The following is a 27,448-nucleotide window of genomic DNA, read 5'->3' on the forward strand; positions in this document are numbered from 1 at the left end:
AGCGGCTCCGGAACCATCCAAGATAGAGACATCCGCAGGTTCCACAGTTGAGGCATCTCGCGGCATACCGGATGCCGAATGGGTCTCAGTAGAGGCCTGCGAATCAGAAGTAGCAGGTATCAGGGGCTGCAAAAGCGCCTCACTGAGTACCAGTGAACTGGCGACTGGCTTAGGAGAAGCGTCGTCGGCAGCTTTGGACCTAAGCGGCCTGTCACTGTCTTTATCTTTGCGGTTTTTTTGGAATCCGGGTAGTCGGATGGCGAACCGATGGCATTTCTGGATAATTAAACAGAGAACCGAAATATTTAGAGGCAAAAATATACTGATGACGGATAGTGCGCTGATTAAATAAAGCACAAAACCGACAGTAAGGTACATTGTGGTCAGGGCCCAGGCAAGGAATACAGTACGAATTAAAATTTTTGTGAGGTATTTGCTTTCCACAAGTAATGAAATTATTAACTTTTACTGACATCAGTAAGGAGCAAGAAAAAGTTTCACCAACGGGGTACTTAGCTTTAGTTGAAGACTTCGATTCTGAAACTCGAAAACGAAAATTTTAGGAGTCGGCTGACCGGCACTTGCAAACTTCTTCGGGCACTGCATGGCAAGAAAGACTGATGTAATGGCATCGGCTGCATGTTTTATACCCCTGACGACCTGACGTCATGGAAGAAGGGACAGCATCTGACGCAGGACCCAAGACTTTGTTAATCAGGCCGACTGAGGGCTACTGCAAGCAGATAACCCAAATGTAATGACTGCAACAGTGAAACATGAAGAACTTCAGTATAAACAAAACTACTACCTACAACAAAGTTCACAACCTAACCACTTTCTGCAAAGATATTTTCAATGAAACACTAAAATAATGTTACTGGAATCCCCTCAAGACTCTACCACTTAATGACATGGGCACTTTCTTCAGCTCAGCTTTTCTAAATGTACTAGATCAGCAAGATCCCATCAGAATTAAAATAATTAAATCAAACCCTACTCCATGGCTATAAAAAGAAACAAGAAACTTAATCTACAAAGAGACACAGCATGGGAGCCACTGATAAAAATACATTCCAATCATTCTTTGCCAGACAGTGGAAAAATCTTACTAAGGCCAAAATAAAAACTGAGAAGCAAACATACTATTTCAACTTATAGCGAAGACAACACAGGAACCCCAAACTCTTTTGGAAACACTTCAATGAAGTACTTAAATCAGGTCAATCTACCACCCCATACATAATACTACCAATATCACAGGCTCAATGGCTAACTAATTCAATTCCCACTTTATCCAATGTGTTCTGACTCTACTTAAAAATAACTCGTCTCTCTGGCCATACAATTCCCACCAACATTAATCCCTCCTTTTTTTTCAAATGTATTCCCATTTACACTATAAAAAACATATTTTAAAGCTTAAACACTCTACCTTAGTGGCAGACAGCATTCCTGCAGAATATCTTACCACTGCAGCTGAATCACTATACCCAATAGCTTTTCTTACTAACCACTCCATAACGGAAAGTCATGTTTGGAAGTTTGGAAAAATCATTTATCATTCCTCCACACAAAGGAGATTCTGCCACAAATTTTTCTAACTATCAGCCCATAGCTATACTTTCACCACTAGCCAAGATCCTGAAGAAATACATTCACTCACAACTCATGAATTATCTTACTACTAGTAATCACATTACAGATACCCAATATGGTTTTAAACCCAAACATAGTACCACAACTGCCCTTCTAAGCTTTACAAACAATATAAACACTGAAAGGAACAAATAACACCATGTTTCCTGTTTTTCCTTGATCTATCAAAAGCATTCAACACCATGCCTCAAAAAAAAAAATTCTAGGAGAACCTGCCTCCCTAAATTCTCTTAATCTGCTTTACCATGGTTCCATAACTGCTTCTCTGGTAGACTTCAGGCAGTTAAATGGCAAACTTATTCAACTTTTCTTACAGTCTTTATGGGTGTACCACAGGGCTCTATTCTTGGATCAATCCTATACAATATACACACAATTCCCTTCACACTGCCTCCAGAGAAACTCTATAATTCAATATGCAGTTGACTCTATCTGCTCAGCTTCTACTCTCCACTACTACTACACCACAAGATCTATAAGATCTGGTAATCAATCTCTTCTCAAAACCACCAGATCTACAAACACTGCAAGGGACTCTATGCAAACTATGCAACAAAAATATAGAATACCATCCCTCTCCACCTTAGGCTCATATCTAAACTTTATTATTTCAAGCTTACTGTCAAAGAACACTTGTCCAAGTTTTGAATATGTTCCTGTCACACTCTAATTTAATCATCATTATCCCATAACCTACTTTTCCTTAGAGTACTACTTCCTCTTCTATTATTCCTCACTAATCTCTTCTGTTAAAATACCAACCATAACTTTCAAAATAGTGCCAGCTCACTTTTAGCCCTTTCCCAAATACTCCTCCCAAACCATGCTGCTCCAAGACTCAATGCTCTTTCATATACTTTATTACTTCTTTCTTCCAAAAATGCTGCTCTTCAATAGACTTTCTTCCACCTCTCCCCCTAAATAATTTCTACTACCACTATTAAGATCAGTAATGTTTTTATTTTACATTTATTCTATTGTCAGCCATATGAAAATGTATGTAATTTTGTCTTTCTATCTGTACAATGTTAACTTGCATTAATTCACTGCAACTATTACGAAAAGTGGAGCTTTTCTCCCATGGCCTTTGCTGAAAAGTGGTATGCTGTTCATCACAGTCGGACTTTTGCAGTAATCAAATGATAAAAAAAAAATTGTAAATTGCACTGAGCTCATTCAAGAGGTTCTCCCGTTCGATTCTCGGCTGGAGTGCAGGGAGTGCCTTCTGTGTGGAGTCTGCATGTCCTCCCTGTGGTCGAGTGGCTTTCCGAAAGACATGCGTGAATGGGTGTGCCTTTATTGAAGGTTGGGCATTGTGCTGGTAACTTGGCACCGTAAAAACTTACTGCAATCATTAGCGGACCGGAGTTTCGCTGTGGCGACCCCTAACCGGGAAAAGCCAAAAGACCAACAACAACAACTGAGCTCATTCAAAATGGAAATACCCACTTGGATCTAGTGGATGTTTCCAACATACTAGCAAACAAATTCAGTACAACCTTCACCTCAGAGACAACTACAGAAACTCTACAGATCCCTGAAGGTCTCTGACCTGCAATTATCATCAAAGAACATTTGCACTAAAAGCACTTTCCAAAACAAAACATGCATCACCTATGTGACCTAATAACATACTTGGCTGCCTAATAAACAGCATACAGGATGAACCTGAACTCAATAATTGGCTTTGTCCCTAGGTATAGTGCACAGCTATGATGATGCCACTTCACAAGGGTGGCCCCATCTTTTATCCCAGAATATGCAGATCAGTTATTCAGACATGCAAAGCCATGGAACATATCACAGTGGAGTGGATTAACACTGATATCAAATCAGACCAGACTCCACTAATTTTATTTTGTAAAGGTATATTCTGTCTGATGAATGTAATAAACTTGACAGGGTGAAACAGTGGGGGCACACTGTTCACACAACATAGCTTGTCCTTATCAAGGCATGTGATGCTATACCTCATGCCAACATAATAATTTAAATGCACTCCTCATTGACCAGTGCATAGATGGACTGCAAATTGGTTGAAGGACAGAAGCCACACAGCAAGAGGGGAGAGTGCATCTTCATAGTGCATGAAGGTGTCCAGCGGAGGACCTCAAGGATCTGACTTGTAAAGTCTGAGATTTGGCATCTAATGTTTTTAAACTACAAATCATAAACAAGGATTCTGGTTAATCAAGTTTGGGGATAATTGCACACTGGCTGCCTTCCTCAAGTTCTCCTCTGATGCATAGGCATGCCAACATGAGCTTACATTTGTTAACTGTTGTACTACAGATGAACTCGAATTAAATGCCAAAAAAAAATACTGATGCATTTCATAAACAATCCCACCCTACAGCTTACAGTGTAGACAACAGCCCACGTCCAACAAGTTTCCTTTCATTTGACCATCATGCTGCAGCAGTGGTTTGACAGTCCTTTTACCTTCCACAACTAATTTCAAAAGATATATCTTCAAGCTCAAAAGAAGTCTTTAACCAACTGTATTTCACACTGATTATGCCTGTCATAGAATGCAATGCCTTATTTAGGATGTATCTCACTAGACACATCAAGCAACTGAAAAGAACAGAGATTAAACTGAAAGGTCTATTTAGTATCCTATATCTTACCTCAGGCTTTGTGCCCACTGAATGGCGTACCGCGACAGTTATCCCACTCCACAAAAGGGGAGCCACGACGGACACCGGGAACTACCACCGCATTAGCCTGACAAGCCGGGTATGCAAGGCCATGGAATGTATGATCATGGAACTCATAAACAAAGAGATTGGTAATCTCCAAACTCTGGACCCCACCCAGTTCAGGTTTGTAAAAGGCAGATCATGTCGCCTAAACCTGATAGACCTCTTTGAAGCAGTCACCAAAGCCATAGATGAGGGTAAGGTGCTTCACACAGCCTATCTAGATCTCGCCAAGGCTTTCGACACCATTCCCCACTCTGGAATTATAGATAACCTCACTAAACTAGGTATAAATCCCTATGTCACAAGATGGGTTGCCAACTGGCTCATGGATAGAACCCACACTGTGAAAGTAGCAGACTCCAAATCCGACTTCAGACCAGTGACAAGTGGAGTACCACAGGGTTCAGTCCTGGGTCCTCTCCTGTTTGGTATCTACTTCTCTGAAGTACAGGCTAACACAGAAGGTCTTTGGCTAACAAAGTTTGCACATGACTGAAAACCAGGAGCCAAAAATCAAAACTCCTAACAATGTGGACATCCTACAAAAGTGCCTCACAGAGACAGATGCCTGGTGTCAAAGCCATGGCTTGAAGCTCAATGACAAAAAGTGTATTGTCATCCCCTTTGGTAAAAAACTCTGCACCCATGAACTACCACATAGGTGGTAGTCTACTTAACACCGAAAGTGTGATAGGAGACCATGGTACACAGGTGGACAGTAGTCTCTCCTTTGATAATCACATCGCCACAGTGGTCAGAAGTCCTTCTACGTGGTACACCTCATCACAAAAGGTTTCTCATCCAGAAAAAAATAGGTCATTGTTCCCCTCTACTCATCACTCATTAGACCCATTAGAGTGTACAATGCCCCTTTTGGTATGTACCTCACAAGACATCTACAACAACTTGAAAGGCCACAGAAATACCTCACAAAGAGGATTACTGGCCTGAAACAGAAGCCCTACGCAGACCGTCTCAAAAAACTCCAGCTTTACTCCATCGCATATCGCCTACTCGGAGGCGATCTCTGCCTAACATACAAAGCTATGTAAAACCCAGAGCTGTTGGACATGCTCCACTTAAAGAAATCCCAATCCCTCCGAGATACACGCTGTTGGGACCTAAACCTTGCCACCACAATAAACAGAACATGCTGGAGGGATAGATTCATGTTCCAGAGACTTCCCATACTCTGGAACAGACTACCTATCTAGGTCAAACAGAGCTCCTCATTAGCACTCTTCAAGAAAAATCCTGATGATTGGATGGGAAATAGGAAATTCACCCCGGGGATCACTTCTGTGGCTCTGCTCGACAGGGGCACAGGAAAATAATTTTCTTGGGTGGCGAAAGCCAGGGTACCTTTTTGGCTAGGCTTATATAGGCCCTAGGGCCAATAGCCTAGTACCTACCTATGAACCTATACACTCTTTAGAGGTGATACATGCCTTGCATTTTGAGCCATAAGGGATACAATAACCCAAGACCTCTTAGGCCTTCATGAATCACACAGTCGTACAAAAACACGAGCCAAAGACCTAAATCTAATTACATAAAACAGAGTGGAAGTGAAATTTGTAATGCAGCTCCTAAACCTTCTCTGGAATGAATTCACTCTTTGTTCTCACGGCAAAGATATAATTGGGTGGGCATTCATAAATTCCCCCATGGTATGGCTGCCTTGTCCCTATTTGAAAAGGGAGGTAAGGACTAGGTTGATTACTGCACAGTGTTAATGGCCTCCTGGCCCAGTTGCCTTATATTTTCTATGATTCTTTGATCTCAAGTCGTAAAAAGCAGTATTCTTGTTTTGCCACTGGAAATTTCCAGTGCAGTGATCTAGGATTTTTATCAAACTGTGGTAGGAAACACTTTACTCACATCTTTGTCCTTGGCAAATTTGTTCTGATGAAATTTTTTGTACTGATGCAATCGCAGCATGTCTTGAAGTTCATCTCGAGACAAAACAAACTCTTCTTCATAATCTTCATCTTCATCATCTTCATCAATTTCTGATTCAGAATCTGAGGAGTCATCACTTAATAGTATACTCTGAAAAAAAAAAAAATAGTTACCAATGCAAGATTCCAAAATGGGGGATCTTCACAAAGTACAGTTGTGTACACTTACCATAAATGTAGATGTTCGAGTGTATTCACTGTTGCACTCATCACTTTTGGGTTATCTGCATGCAGTAGCCCTCAGTCGGCCTGATTAACAAAGTCTTGGGTCCTGTGTCGGTTGCTGTCCCTTCTTCCATGACATCAGGTTGTCAGGGGTATAAAACATGCAGCCAACACCATTACATCAGTTTTTCTTGCCCCAGATGTCAGGTGCCCCCTTAATGGGAAGCAATTAAATCTATAAATATACAAGGTTATACCTCCAACAAAAAAGCAAATACACCAAAAAGCTTTTGAAGATAGGAAAGTCGAGGTATATCCAAAAAAAAGAAGGGGGCTGGAGGGAGGGTAACCAGGACTGCAACAGTGAATACACTCAAACATCTACATTTATGGTAAGTGTACACAACTGTACTATGTTCTTCATGTTTCACTGTTGCAGTCATCACTTCTGGGTATATTCCCAAAGCTAAGGATGGGAGGAGGAATTTAAATAGAATTAGGACCAGCCAAAAGGCCCTGCAAGACTGCAGTGGCAAAGCCAGCTCTGGATTTGGAGAAAATTGGGGCAGATGGTAATGCTTGGTGAAAGTTTGTACAGAACTCCAGGTAGCAGCTTCTAGGATGTCCCTGGTAGGGACACCTCTGAGAAAGGCTGTAGAGGCAGATGCAGCCCTGGTAGAGTGGGGTCTGATCCCCTGTGGGATAGGTTTTCATGGTGTTTGTAGCAGAAATGAATGCAATGGCCTACCCATTTGGAAATGGTTTGCTTTGAAATAGCCTTCCCCTCTGTAGCAAATGCCACCATCAGTTGATCAGATTTCTTTTGAGGTTTAGTTCTGTTCAAGTAGAATCTAAGTTGTCTGTGCACGTCTAAGGAGTGCAGAATCCATTCCCCTTTGTTCTGTGGATTAGGAAAGAAGGTTGGCAAATGTATGGACTAATTAAGGGTCACACTGGATACCACCTTGGGCATGAAGGAGGGATTGGTCCTGAGGGGCACCCTGTCCGCATGAAAGATGATGAGAGGCTCCACTGCCATGATGACCTGTAATTCAGACACCTTCTTGCTGAAGTGATTGCTAAAAAGAAAGGAATTTTAGGTCCGCAGTGGCAGCTGGCTCGAAAGGAGGAAGGGTGAGCTTTTCCAATACAAAGTTGAGGTCCCAGGCTGGAGTTGGAGCTCTCCTTGGTGGTCGTAGATTTTTGGCCCCTCTGAGGAACTTAAGTAGTGGATGAGAGAAGAGGGGTGGTTCTGTGTTATAATGAGATGAGATGGCTGAGGCGTGAATTTTGATGGAGGAGAAAGACAGGCCCTTATGAAGCATCTCAGTTAAGTATTGTAAAATCTGAGGTAAATTGGGCACTGTTGTGCTCGTCCCTTGAGCTTGGCTCCAGGCACAAAATCTTTTCCATTTTTCACCTTAAGACTTTCTGGTACTAGGCCTCCTTGCCTCTAAAATGATATCCAACACTGGTTTACTGAGGGATGGTAAAGGAGAAATGATGTAATTAACCAGGCTGCTAGATTCAGTGTTTGAAGTTGAGGGTGCAGAATCTGGTTCTACTGCTGAGACAATAGAGTAGGAGTCTGAGGCAGGTGCCATGGGGCCCACAGTGACACACTGCGCAAGAGGGGGTACCAGTGTTGGCGTGGCCAGTCTGGTGCAATCAAAATCGTACTTGGTTTGTCTTGTTTGATCTTTAGTAGTACTTTGGAGAGCAGAGGCAGAGGAAAAAAAGCATAAACTGATAGGTTTTTCCAGCTGAAGGACAGAACATCCACTTTCCAAGCTTGTTTGTGGGGAGTCCTTGTGCAGAATTTGTCCAACTGATAGTTTTAGGGGGAGGCAAACAGGTCTATATCTGGACTCCCCCATTTGCTTGTCAACACGTTGAAAATCCTTGGTTCTAGTTTCCACTCGTGTGGGTCCATGAGGTTTCTGCTTAGTTGTCTGCCAGTGTATTTAGTTTTCCTGGCAAGAATTGAGTTTGCAAATGTACTTGATAGCTCAGGGCTGTGTTCCACAATGCCATGGCTAGTCTGCAAAGAGGGTACGAATGTGTACCCCCCTGCTTGTTTATATACCACATAACAGTGGTGTTGTCCATCTTTATCATTAATTGTCCTGGAAGAATGTGGTCCTTGAAGGCTGTCAGAGCATTCTGTACAGCTAACATTTATTTTTGATTGATATGCAGGTGCATTTGACTTGGGTTCCATTTGCCCTGAATGCATTTCCCTGCCAGGTGGGCCCCCATGCATAGTCTGATGCGTCTGTTGTTAAGGTTTGGGCAGCAGGGGGTAGTGTGAATGGTAGTCCTCTGTTTTGGTGGCAGGCCTCTGCCCCCCAAAGGAACTCTAGGCGTAGGCAAGGTATGATAGGAATCATTGTTACTAGATCCTGTGAATGTTGACACCATAGGCTTTTGAGATACCATTGCAGTTTCCTCATATGCAGCCTTGCATATGGAATTAGAATAATGCTGGAGGCCATGAACCCCAAGGCTTGCAGTATTTGCCTTGCAGATAGCTGTTTTTTTGTAGCCACTTGTTTGAAGTAGGTTGTCAAATGAATCCGTTTCTCTGGCATGAGGAAAGCCATCTGGCAAGTTGTGTTCAAGCTTGCTCCCAGGAATATAATTTGTTGGCAGGGTACCAGGTGTGATTTCTTTTCATTTATGGTGTAACCCAGACAAGTCAGTTCCCTTTGAACAAAGGCCAGATGATTCAAAAGTATGTCCTGGCTTTCTGCCCGAATTAGACATGGGTATATTTGAATATTTCTTTGCCTTTCCGAATGCAATGACTGGAGCTAAGCACTTTGTGAACACCTTGGGTGCAATAGATAAGCCAAAGGGCAGTGCAGAGAACTGATAGTGCATGTAGCCTGCTTTGAAGCGTAGGTATCTTTTGCAAGACTCCCTGACAGGGATGTGTAGGTATGCTTCTTTTAAATCTAGTGTTTTCAACCATGCATCTTTGCCTAGCATAGGAAGCAGCTGGTGAAGTCAGCATCTTGAATTTTGGAATCACCCAGAAAGGTATTTAGAGTAGAAAGGTCCAGGATAGGACGCCATGTATTGCCTTTTCTGGGTACTAGGAAAAATCTCAAATAGAACCCTTGTCCCTTTTCCTCTTCTGGTACCAACTGAATAACCCCCATGCTTAAGAGAGAGAGTACTTGATTTTGGGGGTAGATCTGGCCACCTGCTTGTTGTTGGTAAGGTGTGGAAGTGAAATCTGTATCCTTGGGACACTATATTTAAAACCCATTTGTCCTGGGTAATGAGTTCCCAGTTTTTGGCCTGCAGACCAATCTTTCCGCCTAAAGGAGCATTCAGTTGGTAAGTGCTTGGAAGTTTTAGAAGCAAGTCATTGAGACTATTTTCCACAGGGGGGAGTCTTACTACTCCCTGATTTGGGTGCAGAAACCCCCCACTGCTTAGTCTTGTGTGTCCCCTGGGACTGAAACCTGGGGTTTCTGCTATGTCTGGGTTTGGCTTGAGAAGACCATGAAGAGGCTGGAAAGGACCAATTCTTAGAGGGCCAGTGCCTACTAAATCTAGGAGGCTGAATTTGTACGAAATCTTTAACAGTTTGCATAGATTTAGCTTTATCTTCCATCTTTTTAAGAACTTCCTCCACCTCGTTGCCAAACAAGCGGTCCTGATTTAAGGGAGCATCCAGCAATTTAGCTTTAACGTGATCAGGGACAGATTGCTCCTTAAGCCAAGCATGTCTTCTGATCACAGAACCAGTAACAGCATCCCTGCAAGAGGCTTGTAAAGAATCAAATCCACATTGCAAAGTATGTTTTCCAACCTGTTCAGCAGAATGCATTAAATACTGTAATTCTTTATTTTCCGCACAGTCCGGAATCAACATCATTTTCTGTTTAAGCAATCCAATAACATGTTGTTGATACTTTAACATATGAAATTGGCAGTTTAAAGCCCCAATGGCCAAGTTTGCAGAAGTGTAAACCTTCTTACCCCATCTATCCAGTGCCCTGGAGTCTCTATCAGAAGGGGTAGGATTTGTAGCAGTAGAAGCCTTAATGCCCTTGGGTCCCTGTGAAATAGTCTCTGGATCTGCAATAAGATTTTTAAAAAGGAACTTGTGTGAATCAGGAACCCTGTAATATCTGTCGGGTTTTCTGGGAGCAGGAGGCAAACTAGATTCAGAAAAAGCATCATCAACAATGTCTAGTACAGGAGGAATAGCTAAAGGCGTATGTTGAGGCAGGAGTAAGAAATCCCTAAGCCTCTTTTTTGAATCAAAAAAATCCTGGCTTTCCCAGTGGAAATGCTCCCTTAGAGTATGTAAGGTTTCACCAAAAGAAAAATCCTCTGGAGGGGAAGCAGAGGGAATAGAGTCCTCTGCATCAGAATCCTCATGATAAGGACAAATCCAGATCATCAGAAGAGTCAAAAAAATCAGAATCCAGGTTAGACGATTCATAAACAACTTCAGTCCTAGGTCTCTTAGAAGGGGGAGGCTGGGTTCCCCTGATTAAGGTTATAAGATCTTCAGCCATTCTTATTTGTTTTTTATGCATAGAAGCCTGAGCATGCGGCCTGGGCTTCGGTTTTGTAGGCATGGTTCGAGATTTAGGCGTAAAAGAAGAAGGAGGCATCAGTTTAATATGCAAGTCCGTAGGTCTGAATACACCCTCAGAAGCCGGTGCCTGCACAGTGGCTCTGGACCCATCCAAGGTCGAGACATCCACCGGTTCCATAGTTGAAGCATCTCATGGCATACCGGACTCCGAATGGGTCTAAGTAGAGGCCTGCAAATCAATAGTAACGGATATCAGGGGCCGCGAAAGCACCTCACTGAGTACCAGCAAACTGGCGAATGGCTTAGGAGAAGCGTCGTCGGCAGTTTTGGACCTCAGCGGCCTGTCTCTGTCGTTATCCTTGCGTTTTTTCAGAATCCCAGTAGTCGGATGACTAACCAACGACATTTCTGGATAATTAAACCGAGAACCGAAATCTTTAGAGGTGAAAATATACCGACGACGGATAGTGCGCTGATTAAATAAAGCACAAAACTGACAGCACAGTACATCATGGTCAGGGCCTAGGCAAGGAATAGAATACGAATGAAAATCTTTATGAGGTTATTTGCTTTCCACAAGTAATACAATTATTAACTTTTACTGACATCGGTAAGGAGCAAGAAAAAGTTTCCCCAATGGGGTACTTAGCTTTAGTTGAAGACTTCGGTTCTGAAACTTGAAAATGAAAATTTCAGGAGTCGACCGACCGGCACTTGCAAACTGCTTCTGCTACGGGCACGCACGGCAAGAAAGACTGATGTAATGGCATCAACTGCATGTTTTATACCCCTGACGACATAATGTCATGGAAGAAAGAACAGCAACTGACGCAGGACCCAAGACTTTGTTAATCAGGCCAAATGAGGGCTACTGCAAGCAGATAACCCAAACGTGATGACTGCAACAGTGAAACATAAAGAACATCTCCAGTCTGGTGCTGTATTTGAACAGATACAAATGTTATTCAAACTTTACTCCTGACATTAGGATATAATACTGCTATTCCATGAAGAAAAAATGTACTAATCTGTTCTGGACTTCACATTCAACAGCACAAATGTACCATCACTTCTAAAGAATTTAATAAGACCCCCATAAAAAGATGGATAGTGTTTAGTAGCTTTCTCTATAGAGTACATACTCAGGCTGAAAAAGAATGCACAACCAAAAGCACCTATCAAGTTCAAGTGCCTGAACCCAAGCACTGTACAAAAATAAAAACAATAAAGCAAACCATAAGACATAAAATAAAACTGTGAAATACACTAACAACAATAATGCCTGTTTGCTAACAGGGTAGGCTCATTGGGCACATAGTCCTTTTTCAGGGGCAACCCAGGAGCAATGTCTAGTTAAGTAACTTGCTTGAGGTCACACATTCGGCAAATTCGGGGTGAGAGAATCAAATCTTGTACCACAGGGACAAAAGCTTACAACCTTAACACCTCTCCATCAACTGCCAGACAAATATGTATTACAAAACAAGTAAAGGTAGTGGTAAGCCATTTTAAAAAAGGTGCACTTTCATACCTTTTAAAAAGCCTGCTAAAGTAAGAGAATCACAAAGCCAGCAAGAAGGAAGCTCAATAACAGGGGACCTTGGTAACTAAATGGGTGACAACCAGATAATACAGGATGGAGCTAACAGGAGGCCTTTGTGTACTAGAACAAAGGGAATGAGCAATATTACAACTATGTAAGACATTAGAAAGTTATGATGGACCACATCTATGAAGTGCTAGAGAGACCAAAAGAAGAATCATATATAATCCACTGGTTTGATTATCAACAGCAACAATTTATTTTATTTCGGTACACTAGGTACATTGCAGCAAACATGTCTATTTTGGCTCAGTCTACTATAACTGTAATTAAGTGGTACCTTAAATTTAGTAACCAAAATTCAAAACAGAGTACAGCCTTACATTATGCAATAGTTAACGGTAAAAACATAAAAAGGCATATAGACATGAAAGAAAAGTCCACCCTGCACTGAAAAGAAAGCACATCTGTGTTTAGAACTTAAACAGGTAGATTGCAGACTGCTGTGTCAGAGATACTGGGTGAGCAAATTGGTGTAATTAAGGAAATTAATTTTTTTTGAGCTATGATACAGAATCAGAACTGCCTAGACATAGTAAGGCCTTGCTGAGTCTAATTATGGTGGCTGCCAAACAAGCAGTTACTAGAAAATGGAAATCAAAGTCTAAATTAACTTTACTGGTAGTAGTAGTGAATACAGTAACAGATATAAAATAACTGGAATTGGGATCTTTAGAAAATGGTAGGAGCAAATTACATACACAAAAATTGGAATTGTGGGAACAATACATGCAGAGGAGGACTGAGGTTTAAAAGAAGGCAGGATTTGAATGAGCTGTGCAATGGCTGATTGATAATGACGGGATGCAATTATGTCAGTATGGTTTGTGATGTATAATGTTTACAATTACAATTATGTCAATACAATTTGTTTTCATGCACAAAAATATATGACTGCCAATGCCATACATGATAATTTAATAAAGATGTTTTTGGTTTAAAAAAAAAAAACAGAATTGTACGTCTCTTTATGCTCAATTTTGCAGCAATGATAATATTTGGAAATTCTGCCTTAGAAGGCCCAATGTGTGGCCTAACTTCCATAGCATTTTTACACTTCCCCTGCCAGGCTGAGCAGGAGTCCTACCACTCCCACCTGGACATTATCTATCAGTTCCACATTTAGTGCTTTCTTACTCTCATCAGTCCCAGGGGTATGGCCTGGGACTACTGTACAAGCCACCAGGTGACCTATGCACCCAAGAATGGCAATCCATCCCTACTCTTTAGCAAAGAGGGCTAAAGCTCTGGGTCATTGTCTATGACTCAGATAACCAGAGTTTAGTTAGCAGCTCAGGCCCTGGAAGAGACAGGGTGAGAAATATGGGAGTGAATGGCCCTGGAAGAGACAGGGTGAGAAATATGGGAGTGAATGGCTACTAATAGGTCACCTGTCTTACAGGGAGGTAGGGAGATGGCTATGGCTCACCACTTGTGTGAAACCTATATGGAGGACTAGGTGTGATACTCATGGAGCACAGGCCTGATAAGAACATGATGCCTTTGTTCAAATACAATGCCTGGGGAACTCTGCAAGAAATTACATACTTCTTGCAGGAAAAAACATTTAAGTGGAGTTTAAGAGAGTCATGTCATGGAATTGGAAATAACCGGCTCCCTGGCAGAAGTATAGAAGTCTCTGGAATGGTTTGTGTACTTCAATGTGGAGATAGGCATCCTGGAGACTGATCGAGCACATTCAACCATTTGTCTGTAAGCAAGGCAAAATTTACTGCACCATGACCATCCTGAACTGCAGTTATGTAAATGTTTACATGACTGACATCATTGTTTTTGTTCCAAACAAAAAGAATCTTGAGTAGAATCCTGACCCAGTCTGACGTGATGGGTTTTCTTGGATATCTCTTTTTTAAATAAAAGAGAGAACTTCTCTTTTGGCAGTCTTTAGTTCGCAGGGTGGCACATCGACAGGCAGCTGTATTAAATGAGTAGGGAAAGGAAAAAGGAATTGTATAACCTCTGGATATTATCCTTCTTACCCATTTGTCCTGTGTGATGGACACCCACACAGGAAAGTAGAGGAATAATTCACCCCCAAATGCCTCCAGAGGGGAGTAGTTAGGCAGTCCTTCAGGGATGATGAGGTTATCTATCTGGTTTATGGGCTTCAGACTCACAAGTATCAGGCTCCTCCATGACCTCCTGCCAACTAATTCAATTAGCTGGTCTACAGGAGGGACCACCCATATGTAGAAGGAGCAGAGATGCAGGACTCAAAAGCACCCCCTTGTCCTGAAAGAGTGAGCAAGTGAGCCAAGCTCCATTCTGCCACATTAATTTGAGAAGCTTGCCGAAAGTGGAGTCTTCCAGCCGGGATTGAGGGGAATATTTTTGATTAACCAAATGGCAGACTCTGATAGGGAATCAAAATGCCTCTTTTTGTATATCCTTTTTCTTATAACATCAGTGGTGCACGAATCCACTCCGCATAGGACACATCCTGTAACTGAGTGACATTTTTGAGGCCAGTCCCTCGGTTCTGACTCACGAATGCATGAGTAAGAGAGTCACAGAAGAATGGGAGTCATGAGGGGTGGGGTGAAAAGCTTACATTGAGAAGGTCTACACATTTATTCTCACTAGAGAAGCAATGGTCCCATGGTCCCACCTCGGCTAGATCCAAGGAGCCTACTTCAATGGCCAGGTCCACTCTTCCCAAATGAGAAGTTGGCGATACTGAGGAAAACATCTCCAGAATCAATAAAATGGAAGGGATAGGCACCAACATCTTGAAGGCTGATATATCCAACAGTGACAAGGGAACCATGTGAGACAACTCCGATGATAACACTGAAGACACTGCGTTGAGATGAAGGCCCCAAGAGAAACTCAGCTTCAAGACTCTAGGGGTCAATTGTGTCAGTTCAAATACATCAGGGACTAAGCTAGGAATGCAAGTTAGTACCACGAGAATAGAATGAGTCCATAGTGGGCTCCAAGACCACTGGTGCTAAGATATGTGCCATGGAAGGTCCTAAGATGGGAGATTATGGGGCAGCCCTATACACCCTCAAGACAGAATAGGATGGCATCCTGCCAACCTTTGTCTGAGTCTTCAGGAATGCCCATATCATATTATTCAAATCTGCTTCTGCAGTGCTCCTGGAGGACATGAAGGACCACAATGGAGAAGCTGATAAAGGTCAGGAGGGTATGTTTGATACCACCCTCTCCAGTGGATTCCTACTTAGTAATCTCCTAGGTGACTCAACATGGGCAATAATCAGGTCTGACAAGGATGGAGCTGAGAATGGACAACTTGTCAGCATTTCAGCTCAGTCCCTGGGGCCTTCTAAACCAAAGACGGTTCTGAATTTTCTGCCTCAGCTTATGGGCTTCCTTCCCTCACTTTGTGGTTTTCTCCATGCTCTTCTCTTTTTCTTTTTTTTTTTCAGTAGCCTTCTTGGTCTTGTCAGCCTCTGGATCAGAAGGTAACAGGTCCTTGATCATCAACTTATTTTACTGTCTGACAGTACATAAAGCCAAAAGCCTTGACAGATGGAGCATTTCACCCTCAAGCACACCACACATGACTCATGAATATATCAGTGGGGGGTCTTGTGGCCACACTTTTGGCAATTTCTGAAACTTTTTCTTTATCCATCTCCAGTGAGAAAAAATATACATACACCCACCCACACCCACACAAACCACAAATCAAGTTCTAAGAGGTAAGCAAACTACATGGAAAACAGTACACACAGACAATATCTAACTTTAAACATTAGAAAAACTACAACACTATTAGCAATTGCAGACCACCACCTAAGTCTATACTAAAGATAATTCTAATGTCTAAAATGGAAATTTTTTTATGTGAAAGAAAGGGAATGGCAACAGTGAAAGGAAGGGCCGCCCAATGCAGATGATAAAAAATAAAGGTGCTCTAAGGAAAAAGTACAGTTGTGTACACTTACCATAAATGTAGATGTTCAAGCCCTGCACCTTATGTTTGTAAGGCAAAGACCTTAACCATTAGGCCACCCTCCTTGTAGAGGTAGATGCAGCCCTGGTTGAGTGGGGTCTAATCCCCTGTGGGATAGGTTTTCCATGGTGCTTCTAGCAGAAATGAATTCAATGGCCTACCCATTTGGAAATGCTTTGCTTTGAAATAGTCTTCCCCTCTGCCCCTGCAGCAAATGCCACCAGCAGTTGGTCAGACTTCCTTTGAGGTTTAGTCCTGTCCAAGTAGAATCTAAGTTGTCTGTGCACATCTAAAAAGTGCAGTATCCCTTCCCCTTTGTTTTGTGGATTAGGAAAGAAGGGTGGCAAATGAATGGACTGATTGAGGGCCACACTGGATACCACCTTGGGCATGAAGGAGGGATTGGTCCTGAGAGACACCCTGTCCGCATGAAAGATGATGAAAGGCTCCACTGCTATGAGGGCTTGTAATTCAGATAGCCTTCTTGCTGAAGTGATTGCTAAAAGGAAAGCTATTTTCCAAGAAAGGAATTTTAAGTCTGCAGTAGCAGCTGGCCCGAAAGGAGGAAGAGTGAGTTTTTCCAATACAAAGTTAAGGTCCCATGCTGGGTTGGAGCTCTCCTGGGTGGTCGTAAATTTTTGGCCCCTCCGAGGAATTGCTTGAGCAGTGGATGAGAGAAGAGGGGAGGTTCTGTGCTGTAATGAGTTGAAATCGCTGAGGCATGAATTTTGATGGAGGAGAAAGACAGGCCCTTGCAAAGCATCTGAGGTAAATTGGGCATTGCTGTGCTCATCCCTTGAGATTGCTTCCAGGCACAGAATCTTTTCCATTTTTCAGCATATGATTTTCTAGTACTAGGCCTCCTTCCCTCTAAAATGATATCCATCACTGGTTTACTGAGGGATGGTAAAGGAGAGATTAGGTAATTAGCCAGGCTGCTAGGTTCAGTGTTTGAAGCTAAGGGTGCAGGATCTGATTTTCCTGCTGAGACAGTAGGGTAGAAGTCTGGGGCAGGTGCCATGGGGCCAACAGTGACACACTGTGCAAGAGGGGGTACCAGTGTTGGCATGGCCAGTCTGGTGCAATCAAAATCATCCTTGGTTTGTCTTGTTTGATCTTTAGTAGTACTTTGGAGAGCAGAGGCAGAGGAGGAAAGGCATAAACTGATAGGTTTTTCCAGCTGAAGGACAAAGCATCCACTTTCCAAGCTTGTTTGTGAGGAGTCCTTGTGCTAGATTTGTCCAATTGATGGTTCTGGGGGGAGGCAAACAGGTCTATATCTGGGCGCTCCCATTTGTTTGTCAACATATTGAAAATCCTTGGTTCCAGTTTCCACTCATGTGGGTCCATGAGGTTTCTGCTTAGTTCGTCTGCCAGTGTATTCAATTTACCTGGCAGGAATTGAGCTTGTGGATGCACTTGGTAGCTCAGGGCTGAGTTCCACAATGCCATAGCTAGTCTGCAGTGGAGTTAAGAATGTGTACCTTCCTGCTTGTTTATGAACCACATAACAGTGATGTTGTCCGTCTTTACTATTAATTGTCCTGGAAGAATGTGGTCCTTGAAGGCTGTCAGAGCATTCTGTACAGCTAATATTTATTTCTTTTTGATTGATATGCAGGTGCATTTGATTTGGGTTCCATTTGTCCTGAATGCACTTCCCTGCCAGGTGAGCCCTCCATGCATAGTATGATGTGTCTGTTGTTAGGGTTTTGGTGGCAGGGGGTAGTGTGAATGGCAGTCCCTTGTTTTGGTGGCAGGCCCCTGCCCAACAAAGAAACTCTAGGCGTAGGCAAGGTATGACATGAATAATTGCTTCTAGATCCTGAGAATGTTGACACCATAAGCTTTTTAGATACCACTGTAGTTTTCTCATATGCAGTCTTGCATATGGAATTAGAAGAATGCAGGAGGCCATGAACCCCAAGGCTTGTAGTATTTGCCTTGCAGATAACAGAGTTTTTGTGGCCACTTGTTTGAAGTAGGTTGTCAAACGAATCTGTTTCTCTGGTGTGAGGAAAACCATCTGGGAAGTTGTATTCAAGCTTGCTCCCAGGAATATAATTTGTTGACAGGGTACCAGGTGTGATTTCTTTTTGTTTATGGTGTACCCCTGACAAGTTAGCACCCTTTGCACAAAGACCAGATGTTTCAAAAGTATGTCCTGGCTTTCTGCCTGAATTAAACAATCATCCAGGTATGGGTATATTTGAATATTTCTTTGCCTGCAAAATGCAATGACTGGAGCTAGGCACTTTGTGAATACCCTGGGCAGAGTAGATAAGCCAAAGGGCAGTGCAGAGAACTGATAGTGTGTGTAGCCTGCTTTGAAGCATAGGTATCTTCTGTAAGATTCCCTGATTGGGATGTGCAGGTATGCTTCCTTTAAATCTAGTGTTGCCAACCAGGTGTCTTTGCCTAGCATAGGGAGCAACTGGTGAACAGTTAGCATCTTGAATTTTGGAATCACCAAAAAGGTGTTTAGAGTAGACAGGTCCAGGACAGGACGCCACGTTTTGTTTTTTCTGGGTACCAGGAAAAGTCTTGAGTAGAAACCTTGTCCCTTTTCCTCTTCTGGTACCAATTGAACAGCCCCAATGCTTAAAAGAGAAAGTACTTGCTTTTGGGCCTCGGCCCACTGATTTGGGGGTAGATCTGGCCATCCGCTTGGTGTTGGTAACATGTGGAAGTGAAATCTGTATCCCTGGGACACTATATTTAGAACCCATTTGTCCTGGGTAATGAGTTCCCAGTTCTTTGCATGAAGAGCAATCTTTCCCCTCAAAGGGGCAGTTAGTTGAGGAGTGCTTGGAAGTTTTAAAAGGAAGTCATTTAGACAGCTTACCAAATAGGGGAGTTTTATTACTCTCATATTTGAAAGTGGAGGCCCTCCACAGCTTAGTCCTGTACGTACCCTGGGATTGAAGCCTAGGAGCTCTGCTGGATCTGGGTTTGGACTGAGAAGGTCTGGAAGAGACAGGAAAGGACCAATTCTTGGAAGGCCAATGCCTACTAAACCTTGGAGGTTGTACTTGTAAAAAAATCTTTAACAGTTTGCATAGATTTTGCTTTTTCCTCCATCTTTTTAAGAACTTATTCTGCCTTGTTGCCAAACAGGCAGTCCTGGTTTAAGGGAGCATCCAGTAATTTTCTCTTTAACATGATCTGGCAATGATTGCTCCTTAAGCCAAGCATGCCTTCTAAGTACAGACCCAGTTACAGCAGCCCTGCAAGATGCCTCTAGTGAGTCAAAACCACATTGCAAAGTATGTTTTCCAACTTGTTCAGCTGAGTACAGTAAATCCTGTAAATCCTTATTTTCAGCACAATCAGAAATCAACATAATTTTCTGTTTAAGCAATCCAAAAATATGTTGCTTCTACTTTAACATATGAAACTGGCAGTTTAAAGCCCTAATGGCCAAAGTTGCAGAAGTGTATACCTTCTTATCCCATCTATCCAGCACCCTGTAGTCTCTATCAGAGGAGGTAGGACTTTTGGCAGTAGTAGCTTTAATACCTTGAGTCCCTGTGAAATGGTCTCAGGGTCCGCAGTAGGATTTTTAAAAAGGAACTTGTGAGAGTTAGGGACCCTGTAATATCTGTTAGGTTTTCTGGGAGCAGGAGGTAAAGAGTTAGGGGCCAAGCTAGATTCCGAACAGGCATCATCAACAAAGTCTAGTATGGGAGTTATGGCTAAAGGTCTGTGCGGGGACAGTAGTAAGAAATCCCTAAGCCTCTTTTTAGAATCAGAGAAATCCTGACCTTCCCAATGAAAATGCTCCCTGAGAGTATGCAAGGTTTCACCAAAAGAGAAATCCGCTGGGGGAGAAGCAGAGGGAATAGAGTCCTCAGAATCAGAATCCTCATAGGTAAATAAGGGTAAATCCTGGTCATCAGAGGAAACAAAAAATTCAGAATCCTGGTCAGAAGTGTCATAAGCAAACTCAGACCTAGGTCTCTTAGAGGGGGAAAGCTGGCGTCCACTAATTAAAGTAATAAGGTCTTCAGCCATTCCTATCACTTGTTTTTTAGGCATAGAGGCCTGACCATGCAGTCTGGGAGTCAGTTTTCTAGGCATGGTACGAGTTTTAGTCCTTGAAGAAGAAGATGGCGTTGGTTTAATATGCAAGTCAGTAGGCCTGAATACACCCTCAGAAGCCAATGCCTGCACAGCAGCTCCAGACCCATCCAAGGTAGAGACATCTGCAGGTTCCACAACTGAAACATCTCACGGCATACCAGACTCCGAATGGGTCTCAGTAGAGGCCTGCGAATCTGAAGTAGTGGGTATCAGGGACTGAGAAAGCACCTCAGTGAGTACCGGCAAACTGGCGACTGGCTTAGGAGAACCGTCATCGGTAGCTTTGGACCTAGGCAGCCTGTCGCTGTCTCTATCTTTGCGTTTTTTTGGAATGTCGATAGTCAGATGGCTTACCGAAGACATATCAGGATAATTGAACCGAGCATCAAAATATTTAGCAGTGAAAATATACAGATGACGGATAGTTCGTGGTTTAAATAAGGCACAAAACCGACAGCGAGGAACGTCGTGGTCAGGGCCTAGGCAAGGAATACAGTACAAATGAAAATCTTTATGATGTATTTGCTTTCCACAAGTTAATGCAATTATTTACTTTTACTAACATCGGATTAGAGCAAGAAAAAGTTTCCCCAATGGGGTACTTAGCTTTTAGTTGAAGACTTCAGTTCTGAAACTCGAAAACAAAAATTTCAGGAGTCTGCCGACCGGCACTTGCAAACTGCTTCTGCTTCGGGCACCACACTGCAAGAAAGACTGATGTAATGGCGTCAGCTGCATGTTTTATACCCCTGACGACCTGACGTCATGGAAGAAGGGAGAGCAACCGACGCAGGACCCAAGACTTTTTTAATCAGGCCGACTGAGGGCTACTGCAAGCAGATAACCCAAATGTGATGACTACAACAGTGAAACACGAAGAACATCTTCACTCGAGATTAGCAAAAAGGCTAAACTACAAAAAATGTTGAGGATTAGTAATTCAGAGTAAATATGAAAAAGTACTGAGGAGAAGCAAATAGCTTTGCAGAGGCAACAATCCATGCCTGAATACAGTGGGGTCTGGCTTTATTGGCCTGAATTTGTCCACAACAGGCTTAAAAAAGAAAAAAAAAAGTTGTGGGCATTCAGAACTGCCATACAGCTAAAACACTTGATGTCCTTAAGGGGTCATTTGCATATATCCCATGTTACCTCTAATACAAGAGGTTTTAAGGAATCACACAGTGGAAAATCCAGCTTGACTGGATTTTTTCTTTTAGTTTTTACTGATGTTTTTATCTGTGTGACCTTGTTGCTCATTGTTTTAGTTTGTCAGTTGGGATATTTTGCACATACCCTAATGGTTCTGGACATCAGCTGGCTTAGACAATCCTGTGTTTCCAAAGGTTAGCCAAACAGTCCACTTATGCTAGCCTGACAAGGCCATAAGAAGGCTGAAACATGAATGTCCACAGCTAGTGGGGTTTGGCTTTATTGGCCTGAATTTGTCTACAACAGACTTAAAAAGAAAAAAAAGTTATGGACATTGAGAACTGCCATTTAGCTGAAACACCTGATGCCCTTAAGGGGTCATTTGGATATATCTCATGTCACCTCTAATACAAGAGATTTTAAGGAATCACATAGTGGAAAAATCTAGCTTGGCTGGGTTTTTCTTTTAGTTTTTAACGTCTGAATACTATGGCAGCAAACAAGATATAAAGTAGCTTTACACAATAGGACATTATGGGAAGACAAACTTAAAGGAGCTTGAGGCTCCTTTAAGGCTAGGCTAGAATAAAACAAGTGGTGCAAGGACTGGACGGATGTGGTAGATAGGATGTGGTCTAATTGTGCTTCTCCTTTAGTCTTTTCAAGGTAAAATTTCAGCTGCCCATGTATTACCTAGGGTGTATAATATCCTTTCCACTAATTCTGGGTGTTAGGTTAAAACACATGAAGGAAAATGGCCTGATTCACAGAAACACCTGTCACTGCTTTGGTCATGAAGGTGGGACTGGTGCACTACACTACCCTGTCCTCATTGAAGCTGAAGGGTTATTTGCCCATGATGACCTGCAATTCTGACATTCTTCTGGTGTATGTATTGACCATTAAAAAAAGAGTTTCCAAGGTCAAGTGTTTGAGATGTGCACCTGCAGATGGCACAAATACAGTAAAGTTAACTTTTCTAACACATAATTAAGGTCCTTTGCTGGAGATACAGCTAAGGCTTTCAAAGAAAGTAGTAAGACCCGCTTAAGGGGTAGGTACTTTACTGGCAAGCAGGGAGTAAATAAAGATGGGTATCCCAAGGCAGGCAAGAGTGTGACTGACAAACTCTCATTAACCCACTACAAGCTCATGGCTAGGCATAAAAAAAGATATCCATTTTCAGGGTTTTGCATGGAACCATTTCTTTTATTACTTGGCAGATAAGCAGTAATAGACTTGCCATACACCCAGTGGATGGAAAATAGCAGATAAAGTCCCACTACTATTCAGCAGTTAAAAACAGCAACCACTACTCCTTAGATATTCCTTGCCAGAAGTAGAGCCAAATCTATTTAGCATTTTAATACCCACACAGCCAGTCTCTCAGATGCATTACAAATATAGAACACCAGTAAACAAAAGAAGACAACCTTGACAAAAGGAAGAAATATCTGGCAAGGTGGGAGAGGCAGCTAGCACTACAAAGAAAGGAAGTTATCTTCAACTGTTATGGCATTGCAAACAAATGTGCAATGCTTTTCATTGCCTTCATGTCTTTTAGCAATCATTACATAAGGATATAGTCCCAAGTTATGAATAAAAATAGGAAGAGGAAATTCCAGCTAACAAGCTCTGACATCAACTGTAAATCCCGTCTACCTTTTGAGTGGGCATATAACTATAATTTTAAGTTATGTACTTAACACAGTTTTGGCATCTTTGCTGTCCATTCTCATTCTGATTCACATATGGGTTATGGAGCCAACCCTCGGATCCAACTCACCCACCTTCGACAGACTTTAGCTTCCAGGCTTGAGCTCCTCCCTTACCCACAATCCCCTGTACTAAGCACCCCTCCCTCATATCAAGTTTACTGCCCATTAGAAATAAGGAAAGGAAGGAAAAAGGAAAAACCCCAGAGACTCAACCAGGAACAAAGATTCCTATAAATGCTAGATAGATCCTACAAAAAAAGGATTTTTCCAGGTTGGGAGATGGATGGGAGAGAAGGTGAACCAGAACGAGAATGAACAACACAGATGCCAAGTTATGGTATACACATAACTTAAAAATCTGATGTTGTCCCTCTCATTCTGATTCACGAATGGGTGAGAGTCCCCAGCTACATTCTTTCTTGGATGACCTCAAAGAAGGATATGCCGGAGCAGTGCCGAACCAAAAGAAGCCCTGTTTCTGGAGACAATATCCAATTTGTAATAAGTCTCAAATATATGGGATTTAGACCAATTGGCTCCTGCACAGATGTCAACAATTAACATTCTAGATGAAAATGCAGATGATGTGGCTATAGATCTAGTTGAATGAGCTTTAGGTGGAGCAGTCAACTTCATATTGTTCTTATCATATGTAAAAGAAATGCAATTAGTAATCTACTTGAAAAGATTTACCTTTGTTACTACCTGCCCCAGGAGATTAGATGAAAAGGACACAAATAACTTACCTGATTTTCTGAACTGTTTAGTCCTGTGAAGATAGAAATGTAGTTGTCTGAATGTCCAGTAAATCCAACGTGTACTCCCCCTTATTGGAAAAATTGGGAAAGAAAACTGGTAATTGAAAGGCCTGATTTATGTTTGACTCAGTAGCCACTTTAGGCATGAAGGACGGATTAGTACGGAGGGAAACTCTGTCTTTGTGGCAAATAATGTAGGGTAGTTTAGAAGAAAGGGTTTGTATTTCAGAAACTCTTCTAACCAAGGTGATGGCAACTAGAAAAATAGTTTTCTAAGACAAAAATTTTATGTCACAATTACTAGCTAGTTCAAAAGGTTGCTGAGCGAGGTCTTGGAGAATCGGGAGAAAATCACAAGAGGGACTGGTGTCTTTGATAGGAGGTCTGAGGAGGAAAATCCCTTTCAAGAAAGCTCTACGTAACCTCAAAGTGGCTACAGGTCCTGAAGATAGGCCTGAGTGGAAACTGGATATGGCTGCCAGTTGAAGCTTGATCGTGGCAAAGTTGTATCCCTCTTTGAATAAGGAAGCAAGAAAGGAGAGGATGGTAGGAATAGAAACTGAATAAGGATCGATGTTCTCTTTAGAGGCCGAGACAGAAAATCTGCTCCACTTGCTTTTGTATACTTTTTGATGGAGGTCTTTTGAGAAGCTAAAACAATACTCTTTACAGGAGAAGAAAGCTTGGACCCCTTGACAATCACTGGAATTGGAGAACTCATGCGATTAGCTCGAGAGTTGAAAGATCTTGATAGAGTCCCAGGCATGGATGGGTTAGGAGATCCTGGTTGGGCTCCAGTATCCGGGAAGGATACTTCAGATGAGACCAGAGGAAGAGGAACCAAATCTTATGAATCCAATAATGGGCAATGAGGATTACAGTGCTCTTCAACTGTTGGGCTTTCTGAAGAAATTTTGGAATCAACAGTAGGGAAGGATAGGCATAGAGGAGACCGGAGGCCCAATTGTGTATTAGAGCATCCGTCGGGTCCCCCAGGGTGGGGGGATCAGCATGAAGTACTTGCTGCATTTGTAGTTGTGAGGGGAAGCAAAGAGATTGCAACAAGGATGACTCCAACGGTCGAAAACCTGATTCACTACTGTTTGGTTGAGGGATCACTCATGGGGTGTCAGACTGCACCTGCTGAGTTAGCCCTCCAGCACATTGGTTTCCCCTGGTACGTGAGTTACAGAGAGAAAGCAGTGTGAAGAGATCACCCATTCCCAAACCCTCATGGCCCCTCTGAAAAAGGGGGTAAGAACGGGTTTCTTCCTTGTTTGCTGATATACTAGACTACTGACATGTTGTCTGTGTGAATTGCAATGGTCCCCAAAGAGAGAACGTCCTGAAAGGCTTGCAAAAAGAGAATGACTACCCTTATCTCTAGGACACTGACATGCAGTCTGTTCTCTAAATCCACCGTACCTTCGCTTTGAAATCCCCCTCCCCCTAACCTAGCTGGGAAGCATCCGTGGTCTCTGTAGCTGTGGGCATGGGAAGAATGAACGGTCTGTCAACTGACAGGTCGGAATGAATCTACCATTCCAGGTGGGTTCTGCAAATCTTTGTTAATTTGATAGGAACAGATACAGACTGCTGAAGTATAGACCACTGCTTGGCCAAGGTCCACTGGAGAACATGCGTACAGAACCTTGCAAGGGGAACTAACATTATGGCAGCTGCCATAGATCCAAGAGCTTGAAGAACAAGCCCAGTGGGAGGAGAAAAAAGAGTTAGTAAAATATGGACTTGTTTTCTCACAGTGACTATCCGATGTAAGGGCAACGACGATATTTAGGTAACTGTGCTCACCTAAGCACCAATAAACTCCCAAGGTTTGAATTGGTATTGACTGTGACTTGTCCTAACTTACTGTGATGACTAGGAGATCAGAGATCTGGAACAGATAATCTCTGGCATGAGATTGTTGACACCTGGTCATTGCAGTTAGGAGCCAGTTGCCCAGATATAGGAACACCCGAAAACCTTGCAGTCTGAGAAGACCTGCAGCCACTGCCATGCATTTGGTAAACACCCTGGGGGCTGTGGTGAGTCCAAATGGTAGGGATCTGAATTGGTAGTGGCTGGCTCCTAGCCTGAAGAGCAAATGACTCCTGAGTGGCTGTCTATTTTGATGTGATAGTACACACCCTTTAAGTCCACAGAGCATATACAATCGTCCTTCCTTAACAAAGGAAGGATACACTGTACCATAACTATCTGAAACTTCACTTTATTTATGTACAATTTCAGTCTGCTTAGGTCCAAGACTGGCATTAGGTCCCTGATCTTCCTAGGCACTAAAAAGAAGTAGGAGTAAGTTCTGGATCCTCTCTAGTAGGTTGGGCTTGGATGACTCTTTTTCACAGTAACTTTTGAATTTCTACAACTGCCAGCTCCCTCTGACTGGGTGGGATTTCAACTTGTGTTTTTCATGTTCTTTGGGGTGTAAGAGAAAAGGGACTGTAATAGCCTCTGGATATAATGATTTGCACCCAAACATTTTCTGTTAATTGGGCCCAGTCGTTTCAGTGTCTAGAAAAATGGTTCCTGACTGCCTCCATAGCAGAGTAGCTGGGCAACGCTTCAGGAGCTCTGATAGGGTTTGTCAGGAAAAAGGTTCTCTGAAGCCCTGACTTTGCAGACACCCCTCTGTCTCTGGGGCGGCGTCTCCCATTAAAGCCCCCTTCTCTGCCTTTGGAGGGGAACTCCCTGCGTTGGTCAGGTAGAGACCCTTGAGACTTATGGAACCAAATTTTCTTGCACCCCGCCCCCCCGGAATAGGTCCACTGAGGGGTGGAAAATTGGATCTCTACAGCAGACAGAGTTTTGCCCTCATTCCTGCTGCAGGTCAGGGTGTCTTTAACTGATGGTCCAAATAAAGAGGAACCATCAAAGGGAGCACTGACAAAAGATGTCTTAAAGGGCTCCACGAAGTCACAAAACCTCATCCAGGCATGCCTGCGTACAGTGATGCCGGTGCCGGCCACCAGTAAGGTACCCCCTGCTGAGTGAGAGATGAGCCTTATGGACGAATTAGCAAGGAAAGAAAGAGTGGCCAGCTTTGGAGAAATCTTTCCAAATTCCTCTGTCAGCATGGTCTCTGCATGGTCTCTGCCAATGATTCAGAGAGCTCCTTG

At 42.7% G+C, this 27,448-nt stretch overlaps 1 protein-coding gene across 1 annotated transcript in view; it reads right to left on the reverse strand.

Moving 5' to 3' along the window:
* INO80 (INO80 complex ATPase subunit) overlaps positions 1-27,448 on the reverse strand; it is a 2,478,170-nt gene that overhangs the window by 1,808,457 nt on the left and 642,265 nt on the right. Inside the window, exon 7 of the mRNA XM_044074204.1 lies at positions 6,243-6,413. Coding sequence (XP_043930139.1) covers positions 6,243-6,413 — 171 coding nt within the window. The remainder of the gene's footprint in view (positions 1-6,242; positions 6,414-27,448) is intronic.

The sequence above is a fragment of the Protopterus annectens genome, chromosome 6.part0 (assembly GCF_019279795.1).
Source record: "Protopterus annectens isolate FY-2018-M chromosome 6.part0, PAN1.0, whole genome shotgun sequence".
Lineage (NCBI taxonomy): Eukaryota > Metazoa > Chordata > Ceratodontiformes > Protopteridae > Protopterus > Protopterus annectens.